Source organism: Curcuma longa, chromosome 16, assembly GCF_044706935.1.
Source record: "Curcuma longa cultivar G26 ecotype Majalengka, Jawa Barat chromosome 16, ITB_CL_G26_1.1, whole genome shotgun sequence".
In the NCBI taxonomy this organism is placed as follows: Eukaryota; Viridiplantae; Streptophyta; class Magnoliopsida; order Zingiberales; family Zingiberaceae; genus Curcuma; species Curcuma longa.
The window spans coordinates 8,084,036-8,109,341 of record NC_133876.1 but is presented as its reverse complement, the minus strand read 5'-3'; the positions used below and the strand labels follow the sequence as shown (position 1 = coordinate 8,109,341).

The 25,306-nt window shown below is 34.9% G+C and overlaps 2 protein-coding genes across 2 annotated transcripts; both read left to right on the top strand.

The window, feature by feature from the left end:
* Positions 1-10,614: 10,614 nt before the first annotated feature.
* On the top strand, positions 10,615-18,159 carry LOC141847761 (protein WVD2-like 7). The gene is made up of 11 exons (XM_074735846.1): positions 10,615-10,887; positions 11,374-11,487; positions 12,220-12,861; positions 14,847-15,080; positions 15,666-15,709; positions 15,792-15,881; positions 15,951-16,047; positions 16,143-16,214; positions 16,320-16,430; positions 17,552-17,675; positions 17,745-18,159. Exons 2-11 carry the CDS (start codon positions 11,455-11,457, stop codon positions 17,936-17,938), a joined length of 1,641 nt encoding a protein of 546 aa, XP_074591947.1. The 5' UTR covers positions 10,615-10,887; positions 11,374-11,454; the 3' UTR covers positions 17,939-18,159.
* A 303-nt stretch (positions 18,160-18,462) lies between these two features.
* LOC141847773 (uncharacterized) lies at positions 18,463-25,025 on the top strand. The gene is made up of 9 exons (XM_074735858.1): positions 18,463-18,486; positions 19,391-19,788; positions 20,537-20,618; positions 20,771-20,846; positions 21,037-21,120; positions 21,850-21,983; positions 22,666-22,906; positions 23,648-23,711; positions 24,184-25,025. Exons 2-9 carry the CDS (start codon positions 19,425-19,427, stop codon positions 24,831-24,833), a joined length of 1,695 nt encoding a protein of 564 aa, XP_074591959.1. The 5' UTR covers positions 18,463-18,486; positions 19,391-19,424; the 3' UTR covers positions 24,834-25,025.
* The last annotated feature ends 281 nt before the right edge of the window (positions 25,026-25,306 follow it).

Here is a 25,306-nt window from a genome sequence, read left to right as displayed (position 1 = left end):
TCACGACCGGCGAGACCACGTGGAGCAGAGAACGCCACCACAACCCTAAAGTCGCGATGGAGAGGATGAACTGATCCCTCTTTGCTCGCAAACTTGGAGAGGGCGGCGCCGTTCTGCTCGCGAAGATGAGGAGAGTGGTGCGCCGTTCTGCTCGCGTGGAGGGAGAGGCCGACCGGTCGGTGAAGATGATGAACAACAACCCCTTTAACCCTCAATCGCGATTACCTTTTAATGAGGATTAATGAGGAAGCTACAGTGCCAAGGTTAATCGCCGCGTGTGGAGTGAACCGGGAGATTAGGGTTTGCACAGTGAGATGAACCGGAGCTGAACTAAATCATATTACTGTAGCAAACTATGTTCAAATTTGGTTCGCTCGATTCACAAACCAGACAAACTTTGATTTGACCCAAACTAATTTTGTTCGATTTGTCTTTGCAAGACAAATCTACTCATCTCTTCCGTTTTGTCAAAACCTCTTCCATCATGAACCAAACCAAGTTGGTTCAATTTGGTTCAAAACCAAATTATTTGGTTCACTAATCAAACGATCTTTGATTTAAACGAAATCAATTTCGTTCATTTCATCTTCGCAATACGAGTTCTATCATTTTGTCCTTTGTCTGATCCAACTAAATTTTATTTCTCTCATTCTGAAAATCTAATTTTTTAAACTCGTTTTAAGTCCTTCGAAAAACTTGTTGTACGTGTGACCCAATAGGTTCTCGGTTATGTTGGTCGTCCGTAATTAACCATTAATTATGGAACAATCATGAGTGACACCAAGTAGTACATCATAATTCTCAATTGATCGAAAAATCAACAATTAATTTCAGAACATTTTCTAAACCTTTCAGCAGCTACACTAAATCGTACCTCGTTCCTTTCACCGTCTTATACCCGTTTGGTTCAGGGCATGGTCTATGTGTCGGTCCCCACTAGGCTGACTACGTCACGCCTAGCCCAAGCTGCTTTCTTATCCTGTGGATTCAAGTTACTTGCACATGTGTCTAAGAGTCTCATACTCTTGACATGTGATGCTTTGGTCAAAGACTTTTAATAACAATCCTGACAAGCGGCCGCAAGGTATACGTCTCCCTTTCCAAGGAGCGATGAATCCTCTATGGGCTATTCAAACACCTTTAGCACTTCGTCTTATACTCAATCATCTCGGGTCCACACCTCCTCGGAGATGCTTACTTAAGATGTCAAAGTATAAGCCTCCATGACCAAGGTGACTTGAATACCACAAGTCAAAGGAAACTCGTACTTAAGCTGCACTGAGATCTTCATTGACATATATATATCGAACCATATGAAGTCTCAAAACATGTCACTCCAATGAATTGGTTACCTTTAACCAGCATCCACGTTTAACTCTCAATATCTAATATCGACAGTAGTTAGATCAGCTGCTTGGCTAATCAAGGAGTTCAAAACGTGCTAGTCTCGACAGAATCGATGACGTCCGTACTCATCAATTCCTCGACTAGGGATAATTCCAATATATTCATAATTACACGTGTAGAAATGCTCACTAGTTGTGATCCAATCATAAATTCTCTCAAGCTATGAATCATATTGCGGATATTCAATATTTGAGTTTAAGATCCAATCAAACACATATGGAATGTATACTCAAACAGTGAATTGCTATTTATCCAATAAATAGTATAACCATAAGGCGATTGCCTTAGGACACCTCTCAAATCTAACACAAACATAGTCCCACATCTAAAACACATGAAAAAGATCATGAGTTTAAAAAGATGCAAGATATCTCCATTGGTATGAGGCCTTTTGAGGAGAGCCCAAGAACAAAGTCATGAGAGCTTAGGCCCAACAGGTAGGGTCGTCATGCTAATGGAGATATCTTTCATCCTTTTAAACCCCTGATCTTTTTCATGTATTTTAGATGTGGACTATATTTGCACCCTTGCAACCCAACAATCCCCTCCTCAAACAAAGGACCACAGGTTCCCCTCAAACGGAAAGCGTCCGTTTGATGTCCGAATCCTTGACCCACCAAGACTTTCTGCCCCTCGATTCCCCTTAAACGGAAAGCCTCCGTTTGATGTCCAAATTCTTGATCCACCAGGACTTTCTGCCCCTCGGTCCATCCAACCTACTAGGACTTCCTGCCTAACTGCAACTGAACTTCCTGCCTGATGTCTGGTCCTCTTGATTCAGACACGGGAGCACCCTGCCTAGCCGCAATTGGACTTCCTGCCTGATGTCTGGTCCTCTTGATTCAGACACAGGAGCACTCACTTCTTTTATTTAAGGTTCAATCCACATGATTAGATTTGGATCGTGGCTATTCCGGCGATTAGTCCGATGAAGAGCGACCTCGCTCTGATACCACTTGTTAGTACCAATGGAATCAAAATATCTCCACAATGACATAATATTATCCACTCTGAGTCTAAACCTTAGTTTTGTTCCTGGCCTCTCCCCAAAGGGTCTCATGTCAATGAAGGTATCTTTCATCTTTTTAAACTCATGATCTTTTCCATGTGTTTTAGATGTGGAACTATGTTTGCACCCTTACAACCCAACACATAAATCTATATTTTGAGTTCTAGGTATATTATAAATGATATTTTTAATTTTTAATTTTATTTTTCAAAATATTATTTTTATTTTTCAAACTCCTTAATTTTGAATTTATATACTTTAGGAAATGATTTTTTTGAATTTTTAAAATTAAAAAATTGATCTTTTGAATTTTAATTTTTGAAACTAATTTTTAAAATTTTTAAATTCAGTTTCAAATTTTTTCTGATTTTTAAATTCAAACCATAATTTTTCTTATTTTTAAAATTTAAGTTAGGATTTTCAAAATTCAAAAACTTGTTTTCTTTAATTTTTAAATTCAATTTATGATTTTTAAAATTTAAATTCTGATTTTTCAAATTTTTAGGTTTTGAAAACTTCTTTTTTGGATTTTTAAAATTTTAAGAATTATTTTTTTGATTTTCTAAATTTTGAAAAAAAATTATTTGATTTTGAAAAATTCTTATGAATTTGATTATTCTTAATAAAATTCAAATTAGTTAATTTTGAATTATTTAAGTTAATTAAATTATTTTTTGAATTAATCTTTTGATTAGTCATGTCAAGATTTTAATTGATCTAGCTAAGATTTATGTCAATCCGATCAAAATCTTGATTGATTTGATCAAAATCATAATTAAGTTGATTATATTTTATCTTATTATTTAAATTATTCAGCTTAATTTTATCTTTTTTAATTAATTTATTTTTGTTTGTTAACTTTGAATTACATAAATTGTTTGAATTAACATGCATATTTAAATTTTCAAAAAACTCTAAATCAAATAACAATAATTAATTAAATTATCCTAGCTTGCATTGCAAAAATAGAATTTTCATGTATTTTGAAATCACTAACCTTAATTGCTCCTCCTAGATCCTTAGATTTTCTAAACGGGCACCGATTCTTATAATGTCCGATCTTTTTGCACTTGAACATGTCAACATGTTCCTTGCTTCTCTGGATCTCTATCATCGATTCCTCTTTTATCGTCGATCATGCAAACTGATTTTTAGAAACAGGACACTTATTTTTATAATGTTCTTTTTTCCTTTCATTTAAAACATATTACGTGAAATTTTAAATTAACTTTAAAATAGTTACCTTTTATCTCCTCCTTACTAGTTGATGACTCTACCTCAAGTTCGAGTTGATCTTCTAGCTCCATTGGATTCTCGTGAAGCTTGATTAATTGAATCCATAGATCGTAGGTATTGTCATTCCCTAATCTACACACAACTTGGTTAGGTAAAATGTTTAAAATAATTTTTATTACCTTTAGATCTGCCTTGGATTCATGATCGGATGGTTTCTTCATAGCCACCCAATTGTCGAAATCGCCCATTAGGACTAAACTCTCCATTGCCTACCTCCAAAGCTCAAAGTACTCCGTCTCGTATGGTGGTAGCTCGTAGATGCATTGACCGAGCTTTCCTTCGATCTCCATCTTTTTTACACTTTTTATTAAAATTAAAAAATTACCTCTAGCCTATTCCTCAGGCAATTACTCCAGTGAAGAGCCTCTTACTCTGATACCACTTTATAGGATCTATTTTTATGCTAGAGGGGAGTGAATAACATAATCATCTTTTTCGTCGTTTCTTTTTCTATCAAAAAATTTACCTCTAGCCTATTCTTTTAACATGAATCGACAACTCCTAGAATCTCTACTCCACCTATATATCAAATGTGGGCATTAGTGATTTTCTCTTTTTCGAAAATCTTTCGGAGGTAAAAAAAACCTATTACAAAATTTGCAAGGCAATCACACAAAAATAATGAAAGTAGTAATGGAGAAATAATAAACAAACAAACTCATGACTGTCTAGAAGTCCTAAGTGTGACGATGCTCGTCCTAGATCTTCCAGGATCACACGAGGCAGAACTTGGATGCACTTTCGAGCACTTAGAATAGAGAGAATTATTGTAGGTGTTGTCCAAAGAGACTTTCTCGAGTCCCTTTTTATACAGCTCGATCGACACTCCTCCGATTGATTAGACACTCCTCCGATCAACTGGACCTCCACTGATTCTGCTACGAACTCGATCATCTTTGAGCTAAGTTTTGATTCTCCGGTCGGCTGAACAACCTTCGGTCGCTTGGAGTTTAATCAAAACTTATCTAATGCCCGTTCCATTCGAACTCGATTAGGCTAACTTCCGATCGATCAGACTTTTGGTCAATCAGACTACCTTCCGATCACCCAGACCATGAGTCTGATGACTCGAACCAATTCCCAACTAGTCTCGCCTGAGCCTTCATCTAACTGTTGTTGCCTACAAAATAAACAAGCAGACAACAAATAAAACATGCAAGATGTAGTACTTGATTTACCTAACCTACTAAGTTCATTTACTTGGAATTCACTCCTCCAAAACTTTCCTTTTTGTCAAGTGCTTAGCTCCTAGCTGATCCACCGGAACTTCCATTGTCAAGTGTTTAGCTCTTAGTTGATTCTTTTGGATTTAACCTAGTGCCTAACTAGATCTTCCCCTGCCTAACATAGCTAGGACTTTTACTGTTTGGTTTCCAACCAAGACTTCCACTGCCTAGCCCCGTTGGGACTTCCACTATCTGGTTCCCAACTAAGATTTCTACTACCTAGGCTAGTTAGGACTTTTACTGTCTTGTTCTCAACTAGGACTTCCACCAACTGACAAGTATCTGGTCCTACTTGGACTTCCCACTCACTTCGAACTTCAAGTCAACTTTGACTTTGCTTAGACTCTACACTCGACTCGATCAACCTTGATCAAATTATTTAGTCATCCTTGACCAACTTCCCTTAAACATATTGTTAAATCAAATCATCAAAATCTTGGAGGCCGATTACACCAACAATGTATACATTTTCTAGAAAAGGGTAGGTTGCTTATGACTTGGTTATGAAGCCTTTTGCTAAGAGGACTAATGCCCTAAGTCAATTTATCAATTAACTTAGTTTGAAACCTTTGTGACAGCTTTTGGTGGTTATGAGTCAAGTGAAGGCGGGACCATTTAAATTTTAGTTGACTGACCGATTAGTCGAATGTAGGTTTTAGATTAGTAGGATATTTTTTTCGAGCAACAACCTACTAAATGAATTTCCAATGTGCTTGAGTGATCAAAACTTGGTGACCTACTTTTACTTATTAACATGAATCACCACACAAGAGCATGCTCGTATCACTAATTTTGTTTTGCGTAGAATAAATTATCATTTGAGATCAGTGTCCATTCATCCGATCCCCTTCTAGCCGAAATGTCTCATTCTAACAAAAAAAATTATGAAGAATTTGTTGCATATTTCACTTCCATTTGATTCCTAAACCTCTTGATTTTTATACATTAATATTGCATGCTATTGTATTATATGATTGAATAATGGCTTGAGTCTTATATTAATTTCGAAATTGACATTATTGAAGTCACAATGGAAGTTAAAAGTTCTCAATCAAATCTAGGATTGTAATTGAACAAAATACTCATGAGTAAGCTTAGTGTTCAGATTGATAATAGCTTGTTTATATTCATTCAATACACAAAGTCAATTAAATGAATAAGTTTGAATAATTTATTGAATTGAATGATAAACTTGAATACATATGTGTTCAATTGGTTAATGTTCATGAACAAAAATTGTGAACTATTACTGTTCATGAAAGTTTATTAATTAATGTTCATCAATAAAAAAACTCTTATTAACAGGGTAAATAAATAAATAAAAATTTAAAATGAACAAATAAGTTTGTATTATTAAGCTTAATAACCAATCAAACAAGTTTAAAATTATAAATTTTTTAAATAATCAAATAAGCTTGTATTGAGAGTTCGATAATATTTAAATGAACCAAGTTGAAGTCAAACATAAATTAAACTCAAACTTATAAAAAAGAAATCAAACCAACGTTAAACAATCATTTCCATGATTAGATTTATTTTAAGTTCATCTTGAGTGGACTCAATTACCTTATCAAATAAATTTGAATACTATAAAATTTAGTTGGATTTGGCTAATTTACAGCCCTATTCAAATGTTCTTCATTTTTTTTTACATTTTATAGTCTTCGTTATCAACTCTCTATTCAACATATAAGATAGGATGACTTCTTCATTTAACTAATCATATTTATTTGTGAATTCTGAAGTAATTGAATTTTAAATTTTCGACTTAGTTACCTTATCAAAAATAAATTTGAACACTATAAAATTTAGTTGGATTTGGTTAGTTTACATAGACCTATTCAAATGTTCTTCATTTTTTTACATTTTATAGTCTTCTTTATCAACTCTCTATTCAACATATAAGATAGGATGACTTCTTCATTTAACTAATCATATTTATTTGTGAATTCTGAAGTAATTGAATTTTAAATTTCCCTATATTGAGGTGTAATATATCTCTAAAAGAATATATTTTTTGAATCCATATTCATATTGCCAACCTACAAAAATGAATCTAAGATAGGATTGTCTTGGACTCTAGCCTAGTCTAAAAAAAACTTTATATAGATATTTTATAGTCTACAATTTGGCACCAAAGAGAATTAATATGTTCTTTTTTCTCTCACTCTCTGTGTTCATTTTGTTTTGGTGCTTAGCCCACCCCTTCCACGCTCAAAGCCCAATCCACTTCAAATTCTTGATCCATCGATCTCTTTTTCTTCTGCAAAAAGGTGGATCCGCCATCTTCATAAATAATAACCTTTGGGAGGTATATTTTACTATTACTATTGATCTTGTTGCCCTCTTATGCAAGTCTGCTGCGTCGTATCACCTATGCCCCGGGGGCTTGATCCATCGATCCCTGCCAATATATTTGTAAGGTTGTAAATAATAAACTTTGGACATTTTAGTATCACTATTGATCTTGTTGTCTTATGAATAATATTAATATTCAGCTATACACGAGGTTGATTTGGAGTCAAATTTTGTAAGGTTGTAAAGGAGTTAAATTTTGTGTTGTTAAAACTTATTTGATTAGGTAATCAAGTTAAATTAAGTCGAATATAAAATAAACTAGACTGTTAAAATAGATGTTCAAGTTTAATTTAGTTTTTTTAAATTATTTAGTTATTGAGTTTGACATTACAAGTTTATTTATTTATTTTGAGAGTTTATTTACAAGTTTAATAACAGCTTTATTGATGAATATAGTCTATAAACTTTGTTCTTGAATATTATTTATCAATAATTTATAATAAATATTAACAAACTGAACACTATATTTTTAAATTTATTCATTTAGTTTAATAAGTTATTCAAGTTTGTTTGTGTAATTGGTTTTATGAATATAAACAAATTCTTACCAAAGCTTGCTCATGAACGTTTGATTTACTTATAACCCTATGAATGTGTAAGATTTGGAAAAGCTAGACCATCTACTTTATGTGGCCACATTCGGGGTTGGGTAGGTATCTCTTGATAAATGATGACTTTGAGAAGTGCTATATGAGGACGCATTCGATGTTGATAAAGGAAGCTTGAGGAACAACTTATCGATTACTGAAATAAGATGAAGAAGATAAGTTTTGCTTACATGGTATATCAAATATGGATGACTCATAACAAAGGGGTCTTTGAAAATATATCAAATATATAAATATACTGTTGGTGCTGGTAGCACTAATAATCGAACTTGTATTTTTGATATATGACAATGAATTTAAAATTAGACATTTTGTATTTGACTTGGAAGTTAAGTGTATAGGTCACTTAACATGGAAAATCCTAATGGGTCAAGAAAATTGAATATTAAACATCGGAAGTCCAAGTAGATTAGAAAGATCAGACACTAAAAAATAAAATCTTAGTGGATCAAAAGGACTAATGGATCAGAATGACACCAGGCAGAAGTCATATGAGTTGATCTGATAAAACACTTGATGGGTTAGACCGTATGAATTGATCAAGTCTTTCAAATGAAAAGCGATGAGGACGTGCCCCATTTGCAATAAACCTTAGGTGTTGCTCCGACTAAAAAAACCAACAGAGATGACTAAGTCTAGATCAAATAGTCTTAACTGTCATATTAATCCATGCATACATATATGTTTCTAACTCAATTTTGTAGGATTATTATCATATCTATTGTATTAACTTTATTTTATAGAAAAATAAAGTTATCTAAAATCGAAGGATCTAGTTGACTAAACAGAGTGGTTTGGTCGACCGATAAAAGTAAATAAACATATATCAAAGTCAATCTGAGCTCAGAAGGAAACAAGAGTTTAGTCGACTGATAAGGAGGATCAGTCAACTGAACATATATAGAAACTGAAGATTGGATGTGATTAAATTAAATAACAAAGAAATCCTTGGGGTTCGTTGATTGATCAAGCAAATTACATGGGATTGATCTAATCGGATCAGAGCAAGCAAGGAAAGAATAGGGCTTAGTCAACTAATAGGACGTTCAGTCAATCGAAAACCCCAAAATCCAATGTGGACATGGCGGGACCTAATTGAATTCAGCCGACTGATTAGGGGGATTAGTCAATCGGAAAAAAGTCTATAAAAGAGTCTCGAGATTCGATATTCAATAATATAATTCTTTAGAACTCAATGCTCTCGTCTCTCTGTTCAAAGTACGTTCTACAAGTCTAAGACATTTAATCAATCAAAAACCTCCAAAATCAAGTGTGGACATAGCGGGACCTAATTAAATTCAGCTGACTAATCAGGAGGATCAGCCATCGAAAAAAAATCTATAAAAGAGTCTCGAGATCCAAGACTCAACAATATAATTCTCTAGAACTCAACGCTCTTGTCTTTCTATTTAAAGTACGTTCTACGAGTCTACTACGTTGATCTACTCTGCGACAACCTACACTCAATTCTATTAAGTTGTTGTCAGTAACTCTTTCATTTACTTGCATTTAAATTAAGAAATAGTAGTGTATAATTTTTCTTCTGTACACGTCTTTCTCTTTCTCCGAAAGTTTTTAAAGAAGAAAGTATTAGTGAATTGTCTATCCGAAATGATCCATAGATCGTAGAATTTCGAGTAGCAATTACTAGACTCTAAACTAAGTAACCGTTAAAAAAAGTAAAAAATATTTGATACGATATTCACTCTCCTCTATTGTCTTGGTCCTACGTTGGTAGGTCTTCTATGTTTTCATACACAGTATTTTCCTTTATATAAAAAATATTAATTTTTCAATGACATTTTAAGAAATTATTAACGCAATGCAAATATTTTAAGAAGATATTATTCCACCTAAAATAAAATAAAATATTGCCAAGCAATCAAATATGAAATCGACCATGCAATAAATGGTCCTACTGCACCAACTTACTTGGCTTTTAAAGCAAATCAAATAATTGTTCAATTCCCATGACGTTTCATTAGAAATTGCCAACTCAACACCCTTCCACCAATTGCCATCATTTCCCTTTTTTTATTTTCCAATTCTTCAAAATTTAGCAAAAATTATTATTCTATTGGGTCCCAATTTTTTATTTTTAAATTTATTATATATATATATATATATATATAATAATTAAATATTTTTTCTCTGGTTGAAACAATTTTTATATAAAAGCTGTATTTTCGAATATTTACACTTTTTGTTAGTCCGGCGGGAGAGATTGAATGGTCAAGCCGGGGTATTTTTAATAAGGGGCTAAATCCTATAAAACTTCATTGTTGTAGGGGTCGATGTGAGTAATTCCCCTTGGTTCTTTCTCCGTAAGCGAATATTTCCCAAACAGATATCGAGTCTCAATCACCGGACACGAAACGCCCACACGCCCTGGACCCGACGCCGTCGCTTCCAGCCGTACGATCTCTGATCTACGCCCCCGATTCGCTTCGGCAAAGCCGGTCGTACACGCGTCGCGCGGTGAGAACCTGAAACGTGACTGACACATACGTTTCGTTTTCCTATTGGGTTTGACTGTGATCGCTGAGACAAGCAACGTGCACCGGATCAGGAAGCGGGCCTGATGGGCAAATTGTAGGCGACGCCGGCGGTGCCACGTGTTCATCCCCACCGGTGAGGGCACGTCGGGAGCCCGTTCCATTAAGGCCACGAAGACGCCAAATCGACGGCTGCGATGCGAGATCTGTAACGGAGAATAAAGGAAAGGCGTTACGCCGATGGTAATCGAGACAAAATAAGAAGCGAACCAACTCATTCCGCCTCTTGCTTGCTCGATGCCAAGTGCTCTGTGGATGTCTTCCAAGGAATCGGCGCACCTCGTCCCCTTGCGCTGATTTGGATAGTTCGCAGATGTCAAATTGGTCTGTTTGAATGAGTGGGAGAAGCGGGAAGTGAAATCTTTCGAAGTAGATCGAGGGGAAATCTTCTCGTTGAGCTATTCGTCGTCGGATTTTGTTGGAGTGAGGTAAGATTAGGGTTTATTGGACTGTTCTTTGAGGAAACTAAGGAGTTTTGCTTTCTTACGTGGTCCGTCGATATAGGACCAGACCACTGGAGTAGTTTTTAATGCAATTTAATGCTATAAGTTAGGGAGTAGTGGGTTGGCGATTAGGATTTACCGTTTCTGGGGGTTTTAATATATGTAATCTGAATCTTTTGTCAATATGCAAAGGTTTGTTTTCTTCGTTATTTTCTCCGTTTGTCGCTTTTGCAGATCTTTGTTTTGGAACTACTGGAAATTTTATACTGAAAGACAAGCTGATATCATATTACATTGTTACTCTTGATTGCTTGCTATTCTGTAGATTTCATCTTGTAAAATTGAGTATTTCTTTGAGACAAACATAATCCTTCTATTCGAATCCTTCCTTTGTTTTTTTTTTCTTCCGGAATGTATTTTGAATGGAATTTTGGATCGTCACACTGACGTACTTCAGGCTGATGTGAATAGGTCGTTTTACTACACGGAGAAAGCTTGGAGATCTGCACCTAGGAAAATGGATATGTGGTGATCAGGGTTCGGCTTTCCACAATGAGAGAAACTGAAGACTCCGTTTTATACCAGGTTTGTTTCTTTACTTCAGAATTCAAATGATGGTGCACTTGCAGAATCAAGTCTGCTATTTATTTATTTAAATCTTGCTTAAATACAGAAAATGATAGATTCAAAGAGAGATACACACTTGTACCGTGTAGTTTTTTAAACTGACCTTTCTTTAATTTTTTTCATAGTTCACAAAGTTAGCTAGGGGTAACATCAGGCAAACTTCATAGGATTGTAGCGTCATCAATTTACTCTTTTTCTCTGTTTTATTCTTTGGCTTTTTTTTGTGCATATGCTTCTTAGTTTGATTTGAATGTTAGTATGAGACAAGGAAGCATAGGAAAGAAATTCTGTCTTTTTTTCCTACTTTAATAATTCAAAACTTTTTCCCCTAGACAAGTGAACATCGACAAAAAAAAAAAAACAGGGCTGGATTCTTACATAAAATTTTGCCTCCCATTATGGTGTATTCGCTACTAGTTAGAAGCAACTAAACTATAGTAGTTTGAGTACTAGTTACTAGTTGAGTTAGGTAACCAATGTAGAACACTTTTGCCACTGTACGTAGAAATGTTTAGTGTGTTGCTAATAGATCATTTTTTCCTCTTCAAATTAAATTTGAGAGCTATTCGATCATGTTTATATTGTGTTTCAAAATAGAATGTTTTCTTCTAACCATTTCTTCCTGATTTAAGATGTATGCTATTACACTTTCTTTATTTACCTTTGCACCAAAATTCTGTTTCTTCACAGGCTGAGAGTTTACCCTCTGGGTCTATATCATTTGGCCGCTTTGAATCTGAAACCTTGTTGTGGGAAAAAAGGTCATCATTCTCACATAACAGATACCTTGAAGAGGTTGAGAAATATGCTACACCTGGTTTGGTTACTCAGAAAAAAGCTTATTTTGAGGCTCACTTTAAGAAGAAGCCTCTTTTGCATCTCAACTCATTCGGTAGTCAATATGAAAAGTACCAACCTACCAAAGATCATATTGAATGCTGTAAAGATGATTTAGTTGAATGTGGTGATAATGAACCCACTGAATTTACTTTCTATGATGAGACACCTCCAATTTCTGATGAGCTCGAGTTGGTCATACATGAACATGACAAACAAGTTTTGAGCCCTGAGTTCTCACAAGAGTTTAGTCCATCAAATAGTGAGCATCTTATAGTTTGTGGTGTTGTAGAGTGTGGTGAAGCACACCAAACACAATCAAATGATGATGTTCCAGGAGATGAGATTCTGCAAACGGTTTCTAAAGAGAATCATGAGAATTACTCTGGTTCCCCTCAAAAACTACATGATGAAGTGCAAATTGCAACTGAAATTCCTGCAGATCTGGTAAATAAGGCTGCTGCTTCCAAGAAAACAGAGAAAAGTAATATTAAAGTGAGATATCAATTATCAGAACTGTCTTTCACCTTTTTTTCTAATGATAATCTGTTATTTATTATTATTTATGAATGGATAAATGTTCCAATTAGCCCTAAAATAAAAGGTGAATAAGCTCTTCTGCAGTCTAGAACACATCCACTAGTCAGCTTAGTTCTCTCTTGCTTCACCTATACAAATATTTCCTTTCTCTGACTTGCTATTTTTGAAATATATATGTACCCTTTTGCCCAGCATTGCATTTACCCACTTTCTTTTTGGCCTTGATTTGTTTAGAGATTGTTAAAATTTACACTTATTTGCTGGTGAATAACCTTTGTTTCTGACACTAATTCAATGATATTTTCCACTAATGTTTCTATGGAATATCTTAGTAATTATATTATCTTGGCAAAAGATATGTACGATATTACTATTACTAGTGGTAGAACAATTGGGAGCTATAATGAATTTTCTTCAAGCATGACCTCTAAGTCCCTATCTTTTTTACATTAGCATTGGATGAACTCTCCAATCACATTCAAGATGAATCTCTTTGGTGCATGATATTCACAGACATCATTTTATTAACTGATGAAAGTGTAATTGGAATAAATGTGAAGCTTGAATTATGGAGGAAAAGCTTTACAAACAAAGGTTTTTAAGATCTTCAATTGAATACATGAAATATAGTTTCAGTAACAAAAAAATAAGGATTGCATTGAATAGTTAAGATCGATAGGCATAAAATCTCCATACATGAAAATTTTTGATATATTGAACATATTATTCTACAAGAAGGGACCATTGTGGAAGACATCATTATTAGGATAAAGAATGAACAATTAAAATAGAAATGATTTTGGAGTTTTGTGTAATCGTTGTGTCCCCCATAGATCACAAGGACTTTTTATAAGATTATAATATGACCCACCATACTTCATGAATTGGAGGATTAGGCTATTAGGAAATAACATGTATAAAAACTTAATGTGATATACATGTGAATGCTAAGATAGATATGTAGAGTTACTAGAAATGATAAAATTTTAATATTAAAGAGCAATTAGGTATTGCTCTATAGTTAATAAAATGATTGCCAATAGATTGGCGTGGATGGTCTGAACATGCTCCAAACTACCAATAGATTTTGTAACTAGAAAAGGTTAATTTATTAAAGTTAAATTTGTATGGAGTAAACTGAGGATCAAAGAAAATGTTAGTCATTGTAATAAAAAATAATTTAGTTAATTTGAATATTAACTTATATAGAGCTCAACAAAGGGATAAGACGTAGTCAACACCAAATAGTTAGGAGAAAACACAACTTGGTTGACCACAACTAATCCATCGGCTATGCTATGCTCCATGCAAGAGTTAGTCCCTAGACTATCAAGCAACATATATTCGCTAGCTCAATGGAGGAATAATAAGTAAACACCAAATAGTTAGGAGAAGTACAACTTGGTTGACAACAAATAATCCATTAGCTATGAGGTATGCAAGAGTTAGTCCCTAAACTATCAAGCAACATATAGTCTCCATTGTTTATTGCTAGCTCAATGGAGGGATAAGAAGTATTCAACACCAAATACTTAGGAGAAACACAACTTGGTTGACAACAACTAATTCATTAGCTATGAGCTACTGTCCATGCAAGTGTTGGTCCCTAAACTATCAAGCAACATATATTCTCCATTATTCATTGCTAGCTCAACATCAATCTGTCGCATCTAAAGCTGATTATTTCTCATGCCTTCATTAACTTTTCCTCTGCGTCAACATGTTGCTGACTAGCTGTTCCTATCAGTGTCATATTGACTCATATCAGCTGTGTATAGTGTGAGCTGGAGCATTTACTACAAGATTGATGTGCAGCTAATAGCTGCTTCCAGTTTTTATGTTGACGATACATATTCAACAAGAATTGCTACATTGAATCAACAACTTTTTAAATTTTTTCTTGCTGGTACGGTAACCACTAATCTACTTCCTTATATAAGGTAAAGGGAGAATTTGAGAAGCAAATTACGAAAGCAAAATCAAAGAATCAGTTATCTGATTCACAAATTATGAGAAAGCCTTCAACTCAGAAGAATTCTCATTATCCTGATAAGATGTTTGCAAAAAGAACAGATGAGGTGGAGAGAGAAAGTACAAAGAAGGCACAACCAGGAATGAAATTGCCTGAAAGAGTTCCAAGAAATACTCTTGATGCTAAATCCCAGAAATTTAAGGTACAAAATCTTACCCTACTTGATTGGAGTGCCATCTGAGAATGTAAAGAACTTTTTTTTTTTTCTTTAAAGACTTGTTCTAAAACAGCCAAATAAGGCCTTCATTTTCAAGATATCCTCATGAAAACCCTACGAAAAAGACAACTCCAAATTTACTCATGAAGCATTGTTTTGATAAAACTTTAGTTGTATATAAAACATGAATAACAATGTTTTGCATAAAAATTGTTCTGTGGATAATCTAGATATTTCATTTCATTAGGGCATCAATAAGAAAATTTTGAAACTTGTAGCCATATTTGGGTGCTTTGAACAAAAAAAAAGTCCTTATTTTGACATTCTCCATTTTTTTTTTGAGGATTTTCTTGAGAATGTGGTGAGTCTAGTTGCACCCCTTCTAACTTGATAACTAGTAAGAGAGATTGCAGATGCCATTGAAGTATTTTTATGGTTGATGGACTTTGTAGCAGCCTAAGTCACCCAATATCAATACCAGGAAAAAATAGAAGTTAATGGCTTCTTAAGTCCTAGATTATGATGGTGAAATGACATTATTATCATCTAATGATAAAATATTTGTTTCAGGATTCAGAAAAGCTGAAAGTCAAAGTAAAAGTAGAAAACAGAAGGTGCCATACATTCTTACATTAATTTCAACATTCTCATGCTTTTTCATGGGTATCTTGCATTAATGTTTTATGATTTTAACAGCAATAAAGGTCAAAGCAAAAACAAGGTAGTGCAGATCCCTAATCCTATCGCTGGAAAATGTCAAACTGATGAGCACCATTTTGTGAACAGGTACTTGAACAAAATCTCTATAGTCAGTTGTTTTTCATTGTGTCCTTTCAAGTAACATTTTTCTTGCAGATCTTTGAAGTTTACTGTTTCAGCTAAGACAGAAGTTAGTCAAGGTATTTCTGACTTCCATTTCAAAAGTGAAGGACGGGCTATGAAACGAAAAGAGGCAGGAACTCATTATATTCTCATTTTGAACTTCATTTGTATAGAAAGGTTGGACCTCAGATATGTAACTAACTCGGGACCACCCTTATGGTTCAGTTTTACATGAAGTTAGAAGAAAAGCTCCATGCCAAAGAGGTCGAGATGACTGAGATACAAATTAGAACACAGGTATTTATTTTCCAATACCCTTACCAGATATATGTCCTAGTAAAATGGAAATCGTTGTTTTATTCAATGTTTGCTTTTAAACACAATTGTCATGCATCACTCCAGGAAGAAGCAAAAACAGAGATTAAGCAGTTTAGGAAGAGCCTTAACTTCAAGGCAACTCCTATGCCTAAATTCTACAATGGAGCTGCACGTGGCGGCACGAATAGCAAAAAGGTCCATAACCATTTATCATTTCATAAGCATGATATATCATTTCATAGAGGAAGAGCCTTTAACTGCTTTTTTCCTGCGACTATAATAGTAAATCATAAGCATGATGAAGGGGTGAAAATTTTATCGCTTTCATTTTCTCATGTAACTAGCACCAAATTGACTCCTAAATCTTGGTGCTAGCATTACTATTGTCTCAACAACTTCAGTGTCGATTAATAATATTGATAACTGGTCACCAATTTCTTATATAACTATGCCAAATTTACCCAAGATTTGGTAGTAGCATAACTACTGTCTAGGGCTGGGTCGGTACGGTATACCGAATTTTGCATACGATACCGTATACCGTACCGAAAATTTCGACATAAAAAAATCTATACCGTTACCATACCGAAAATTCGGTATACCGGAATTTCGGTATACCGAAAATTTGGTATACCGAATATACCGAATTTTCGGTATATTACACCGAAAAAACTGAAAATTTTGGTATACTGATAATTTCGGTACGGTATTATACCGAAAATGTTGGTATACCGAAATATCGAAAAATAATAATTTCATACCGATACCGATATCGAAAAATTCGGTACGGTATTATACCGTACCGAAATTTTCGGTATACCGAAATTTTCGATATGGACGGTAAATATCGGTATGGTATCTGTGGTATACCGAAAATTCGGTATTTTTTCCCACCCCTACTACTGTCTCACCAACTTTGGTATCAATTAATATATTTTGATAAATTGCATTACTTATATATACTCTGGTGACTTGTATGCTTCAACTAGGTCTGGATGATTTTAGGACATGATTTTCGAAGATGAAATATTAGCCGAGACATACTTGGTTTGCCCACCAAAACATTTGCTGCCACTTATGGATCGCTGAAACTAAATTGAATTTCCATCATCTCCTGTAACGTGTCAAATCTTGCTATTTGCCACTACCAGGGTTTCACTTACATTCTAATTTTATGGGAATATTTTACTTCAAGTTAAATCTAATTTACTCTTGTTAGTTATAAATAGAAAGATGCTTACATGGAAGTAGTGGTTCTATCGTTGATACAAACTAAAATGCTAACTATATTTGTCTTTTTGTGTTGCAATGTAAAGGTGGTTGAAATGCATGTAAGTGTTCCCAAGTCACAAAACAATACCAAGATTCCTACAAAAGGGAGCTTGTTTAAGATCAATCAAGAAGGCTCCTCAACTGTTGAACCAAACCCCTCAAAAAGTGGTGACTACCTTCAGCTTCTGGGTTCACTAATAGTTTCTTATTGCAATCTAAATGGATTCCGTCACGCAGGTAAGCTTCAAGAAGCACAAGCTCCCAAGGGAACCCACGAAGCGAAGAAGCACGAGAAGCGCAATTCCAGCACAAAACAGGGAGATGGCATCGGAAAGAAGGAACCAAGAGGAACTGCCGCGAGAACCAGTTGCAGAAGGACGACAACAAAGGCCATTTCCAATGGAGATTTTGCAGTTCGAGTGGACTCATAAACTGCAATGTCTTCATCCGTGTTGATGTCCGCCTCTTCAGCCAGTTTTTGAGAGAAATGCAGCTTCATTTTGGATTTTGTAGATCTTGTTGCGGATTACGGTGATGTTATGCGAGGAAATATTAGCCAAATTCGTTTGTAACCAACGCACGTATTTTTGATCCGAACTTTGTGGACTGTCCCTAGTTTTGTGAAAAAATTAATGATAGTAAGAATACCTTTCCTGCTCACGTAATTTACGTTCAGATAATTTTCGGGCCATGGGATGTTGATTTGTAATTGTTATTAAAATTGTCATATATTTGATTTTATCTGTTTTTGAAAACCAGAAACTAAGAACCACTAAATAATTTGCTGGACCCTAGTGTGAATTTCGAAGGACGAATCTGTTAAAAAGTAAAATTGATTGCTTGCATATGCAAATTTCACCCATGATTAGGATAATTTAAATTCGTAACTTCGGACGTCAGGGTTCTCCTCTGGCGGGCCACTGGCAGCGTAGGCGGCGGACGCCGGAGAAGGTGCTGCAGTTCTCCTCCGGAAACTCAGGTTCCCTCTCGCTCACCCTGCACTCCCTCTTGTCTGCTCTGCCTCTCCATCTCGTTGGATCCGTCAGTTGAATCCTCTGCCGCGTAGTTTTTTGGTGGAAGCCCGGATTTCACCGCTTTTCACGCGCTGCTGTCGCGTAGTTTATCTGTTGTTTCTTCTCCATGGAGGTTGAGGCGCCGCCGCCTGCGGCTGCCTTCTCCGTCCTCTATACTGTGCCCCCCCCCCCCCCCCCCCCCTTTTTTTTTTTGGCTTCGGCGCGCTCTACCCTAGGTCTTCGTTTCCTTCTGCATGCCCCTTCCTGATGGTGTATCTTTTTCCAGTTCACTATTCGCTGTTGACTGCTTGAAGTCTTCACCTCATGTTGATTTCTGACTTGCTACCAAACCCTAAGCTTTCTCCTCCTGATTCCATTTATGAACTTTTCGGTTATTAAAAATGAACTCGTTCGTTCTGTTGTCGTATTTTTTTCATTCTCATTTCATGTTCTTTGTCTTCGTGATAATCTATGATGGGTAACCTTTGTTACGGTGTGCTCTGGCATTGTGCTTCCTTTGGAGTGAAACAGCAAGCGTTTTTTTTTTAGCATATGGATTAATTTCTCTGTTTGCTAACTTATGGTGCATGAACATCATGAGATGCGTTCATTTTCCCATAACTATCTTTCAAATTCTTAGATGATGAAGAAGTTGGACTAATTTTCATAATGTGGGCCTAGCACTAATATGTTGTTTAGCTTAGCATGTTGCATTTTCTACTTAAGTAATATTTAATTTTATCAAGTAATGTGTGTCGACAACATGAAAGCCAATTAAAAATACAGAATGACATGTTCATCTTCAAATTGTGACGCTTAGTTTTCCCCTATTGAAGTGCTCTGTGATACTCTATTATGATTCTCATACAGGATTTCTTATTTAACAAGGACTTGGTGGGAAAAAATGCATTCTCATGATTTCATTGGCCTTGAATCATCATCTGCAAATAACAGTAATGGTGTTCTTGAAGAGTTAGAATCCAAGAATTCTGAAATGGATTATCCTACCAGATTATCTTATGAGAAGAAAGATAATCTTTTTCCGGAGAATGGTGCCAATTCAGAAGGAGATGGTGGAGGGGGAGATGACCTTAATGTGCTGGATATGAAGCTTGAAGAAGGAATAGATACACAGTACCCTGTTCTTTATGAGACAACTGAGTTATTTGGTTCTTCGGCATTAGAAAAGTCAGATCAAGTTATGGTTGTAGTAGGAGATGCTACATTAATCAGTGGCATTTCCAACAACCTTTTGATTGACGAAAGTTGTATCCTCTGTGCGGTTATGTTTTTTTTTTCTACTTTAAATACAAGTACTGCAATCCAAACATTTATTAACAATTGGGATTCTAGATTGATTCGACATTTGTCTTCAAAATTAATTAGTTTTCTCTGCTTTAATACAAAGTGAAGGATACCATTTAGTGAACCAAGTTCAGAACCTTCTGATGAAGAAAATCTGATCCCCCCCCCCCCCTCCCCCCTCCCACCACCACCACAGACACACACAGACAGCCTATTGTATAAAAATATCCTCCTCAATTTTCAAGCTATTTTACCATTTGGAAAAACAAATTGGACAGAATCTGCTCATTGTACATTCTTGACAGCTTCTTTGTATAGCATATAACTGTAATTTAATATACTCGAGCATATTGGTATCTAAGTCAATTTGAAACAAAATGGTTTTCCTTGCAAATTTTCAGTTCATCAAGTTATTTCACCAAACAACATTTCCAGGAGTGGAGATTGCCTACTTCACACTGTTGGCCACTTGTCTTTACGTTATATTATCAGAATTCAATATGTTTGAGGGTAGCCTTATCATCTAGATCAATTTTCATACAATATATTAGCTGCAAATTTTCAGTCTATCGAGTTGTTTTTTGAATCTTCATTATTTGGGCCTGATCTGGGTCTTTGCTCAAAAATCAATGCCACTATCTGTAAGCTGTTTTGCTCCATTCTTGCCTAATGTGTGTAAAATTATTGTTCTTTCCTAATTTGGAGTGTTAGCTATAAAAGGAGTAAAAAGAGCTCGAACAAGTGACTATGAGAAACAACCATCCGTGCATGTAATATTCCACTCATTGACAAGGTTGGTCTAGAAAAACAGGATGCTAGTGCAATGACCACGCAAGCTTCTGAAAAGGCATATGCATTGGTTATATTTGCTTCTTTTTTTTTTTTTGATAAATCATGCATTATGTATCGAGAGCTTATAATGGGTAGTGTTTCTTGCTACTGCAGAGAAAGCAAAAGGAAGCTGATGGAACTTATGCAGCAGTGGTCTCAGTGGCAGGCTGACAATCAACTTTCATCAAGTGTAATTGTCTTGCTGTTTTACTCAGACCTAGAATAAATATATCCTTTATATCCATACCTGATGGCTCTGGAAAAAATTATCTCAGGAAAGATATTGTTTTCCATGCCAGAGTAAATAGAGATTAGTTTTGATTAATCACTGAATTTGTGATTCTTATACAATTGAATTTTTCTTGCTCATTTATTAGAAGAGACCTGAAGATGTGCTCTTAGAAGATGGTGAAGAGACATATTTTCCAGCATTACATCTTGGCACTGAAAAGTCAAATGCAGTGGTAAATAAGAATTAAGCTCTGATAGTTGTACTTATTATCAGTCAACCTGATGCAGTTTATCATTACTAGTTGCTCCTGACTTGAGACTTTGTTCTCTCTTCGTAATTTACAAAATTCTCAAATCAAATATAAGTTAGTGGATTATGGTTTTTTTTTCTTTCATCTGGGCTTTTAGCATTGTTTTACTGTATTTGGATGTTGTATCTTGTCTTATCAATTGACTTAATTTCTTTTCATTGAAAAAGTAATCATATCATAAGCGTCTTTATTGTTGAAGGGTGGATATTAAATTTATCTCTAGTTTCTGTTGCTTATCATGAAAACAAAAACAGCTAAGTTTATGAAACAAAATCAATTGCATGAAAAAACATGACTCATATAATAGAATTGAAAGTGATATTTAATGTAGATGTAATACATCGCTTACTTGCTTACACTAAATCTAAATTGCTCTCCTTAATATTACCATGTGAAGAAGATGTTGATAGTTGATGAATTGTATTTCACTTCCTTTATTATTCTACAATTTAATCTTGTGTATTTAAACTTCTTTCACCTAGCTAAAATTGATGTTCTTGTGTTACCACTGAACTGAAGCTAGGTTCCTTTATGATCTGCATTTTGAGTTTACATTCTCTTTTGTCTTTAAGATTGTCTTTAAGTTTCTTGTATATGCTCATAATTTTTTTAAATTTTTAGTAAGTTTTCTCCCTGTTTTTTACACAAAAGATATTTTGGATAGATAATCAAGCAAGACAAGAGGTCGACAAAGTCAAAGCATTATTGGAAGCAGATGTTCCTTTCTATGATCGAGGGTACACTTTAGGCTCAAATTCAGTTGATGGTTCAAGTGGCCATGGAACGTATGAGCTTAATTTTTTATATAGAATTTGTAATGGAATTCTGGAATAAGTACTACTTTGTTTATGAAGCTTTGCGATTGAATATCTGTGCATTGTGCATGTTACATTTTTTATTTGACTATAAGATCTAGATGCCTATCTTTTGTTATTGTGTACTCATTGTTCATCTTACCCACAAGATCTTAAGGAATTTCTGGATTTACCTTGAATATCTTCCTTTACCTTAGCTTCCACCTCTGAAGTATTTAAGATGTCATGTTGTCAGGATGTGTAAGTTGATGTAGTTTTTGTGCTAGAGCACATTTGCTGTCTTCTTTGAAGTTGTATTTATTATATTTATGATAATATCATAACATTGTTTATTTATTTATCTATTTATTTATATAATACACAAGTTCAATGTTATAACTGATATTTTTTCAATATTAACGACCATATCCTGCCTATAGTTATACTTGATATGAAATGAAGCAAATAAAGGTGCCAACTATTTTGATTGGTAAGAGCTTTGGTAGTTATTGCTAAGGTCGTGGGTATGAATTTTGCCTTCATTACTTGGTGACTTCATCCTTTTCTTTCTCATGAAAATAATACATGTAATGAGAGCTTCTATACTGCAAACCATCAGACATTCTGTTACCTTGAATTATAAGAAATGTGGCTTTTCTATTTTTCAATGTAGGATTGAAACTTTGGAAGCTTCCCGGTGTTTCAATTGTGGCTCATACAGTCACTCGCTCAAAGAGTGCCCAAAGCCACATGACAATGTTGCAATCAACAATGCTCGCAAGATGCACAATAGCTCAAAACGAAATCCAACTGACCGTGCACAAGTTCGGTATTATCAGAAAACTACTGGTAAATTTGATGATTTGTGTGCAGGAGTTCTTGGGGCTGAAACACGAAGATGCTTGGGAATTGGAGTAATAAACAATTCTTCTTAGCTTTTTTAATATAATTATGAATTACAATTATTGTATGAACTACAGAAATAACAATTTCTTGTTGTGATAGATCTCTTGGTTGTGTTAATTAGTACAGTATAGGTACTTTTTTTCTTATTTTGATTTGTTTAAGCAAAATGTTCTTTTTTGTCATTAGTCTATCTTCACCAATTGTTCTTCAGCATGTATGTTTATGATTATATTCAATCCATGTCCATTTCTCACATGAAATGGATGCAAATGTATGATTTTTTGGGAATGAATCATCTCTGTTCATGCTTGAGAAGTAAATGGTGATGATATGAAACTGTTTCGTGGCGCATTCAGGATTTTATCTTATTTGTTTATTTTAACTCCATAATTTTATCTAATATGTTGTTTTTATCTCCATTATTTCAACCCCTTTTCCCAAGATTCAGTGGTTTTAGCATTCATTATACAGCTTTAATGACTTTTGTTCAAAGCTTTGATCATGTTCTACCTTCAGAATATACAGTAAAGTACAAGATGTGTTTGGTTTCGCTTGCTGTTTTCATTTGTTGGTTATTCGTCTGATCTATCCTTAACTGTTAGACTAGACTTAGTAGCACTTTGAAACAAAGCTTCTTTTAATGCATTCAACCATGTTTTTTTACTCTTTCTTTACTAGGAAAGACTCTTAAATGCTTGTTACGCTGCAGTGATCTTCGCTGCCTTATAATGTGCATCCATTTTATGCAGGAAAATGATCCACCACCTTGGCTACATCGGATGCAGGAAATAGGATACCCTCCTGGATATTTAGGTAACAAGTTATACTTTGGATTGCATGCAATTTACATCTAGCCAAGTTAATTTTGATCGATTTGATTTTAGGCTAAAGATGTTTGCAAACTGATGAAGATAACCAAGGATTCTTATTGTAATCTATACAGAAGTATTTCCTTACCCAAAATGAGGAATATGAATTAGATCAGTTTGATTAAATCATTTTTTCCATTCTCAATGTTTCTGAATACTATGGATTTCATCACAAATTTAATCCTCTTCAATGGCTCTGACCTGTTTTAATTACCTCATTAGAAATCAAAATTTAGTATCATAAGCACCAATCTAAAACCTTATTATCTCATTAGAAATCTTTCTTTATTGTTTACCAAATGCATGCTTCCTTTCATGGCAGTACATGGCAGTAATCAGATGCTATTTGCATGTGCCTTTACACCTAATCAAGTTTCCTTCAACTTGGCTTCTCATGAATTTTCTTGTTTTGTCAGATGATGATGAAGATGAAGACCTGCCTTCTGGAATCACCATATTTGCTGATGAGACAAAGCAAGAGTTCAAGGATGGAGAACTCCCAGAACGGTGTGATCTGGAGCCTCCACGGAAAAAGATGAGTGTAGCCTTTCCTGGGATAAATGCACCTATACCAGACAATGCAGACTCCAAGCGTTGGGGTACTTTGTCCTTTGGATCATGTTCCAATTCATCCAGGAATCGAGTCCATCGATCCAGCCATTCCTCTGACCACCATAAAGAGAACCACCACGAACAAAGACGGTCTTCAGACCTACGAGACAATAGCATGCCCACCACAGAGCACGGATTCTCCTTATATTCAGATTATTCACCACGGTACCACCCTAACAGTCATAACTCAAGCTCTAGGAGCTCAAATTTGGGGAGGTCGCTATATGAGAGAGGATGGGATCATCCCTTGCCTTTTGAAACTTCACCTATTCAAAGCCCCCACAATCCATACCCTTACTCTTCAGCTTTGCAATCCCCTAGGGATCACTACTGGAACCGTGATCATTGGAGCAGTGAGAGCTTGTTCAGATGGGAACCCGATTATCCCAAGCAAGACAGGTATGACTATCATCATCACCGTCACCACCACCACCACCACCACCAGTGGTGGTGAATTGTGTAAACACTATCCTTTTGGACAACCAACATGAGCTAATATATTGATGAATATGGATAAATCATCAGACTAATGTTTTATTCTGATATTGATGTAACATTCATGATCTAATGCTGAGTTGGGTAGTTGTCATGTGGATATTTAAAGCGCATGTGAATAAAGAACTAAAATTTGTTAGTGTTCTTGAAACTTTTGAGATATTCTCTGTAGATGTTCAAGTTAGCTGAGATTGGTATCCATGTGAACCATTAGGTTATCAGTCAAAATGTTCAGAATCTGTGCATGAGAATTCTAATGTGATCTTTATATAAATTTTATATCTAAATCTAAATATGATGATGTAAAAATTGATTTCTATAGTGAATTTAGAATTCTATAAGAATTCTTAACTGTTCAATAGTAGAAGTTAGAATATTTTTTTCCTTCTGAAAATGTTAAACTATTTAGAATACTTACTGAAATGTTCAATA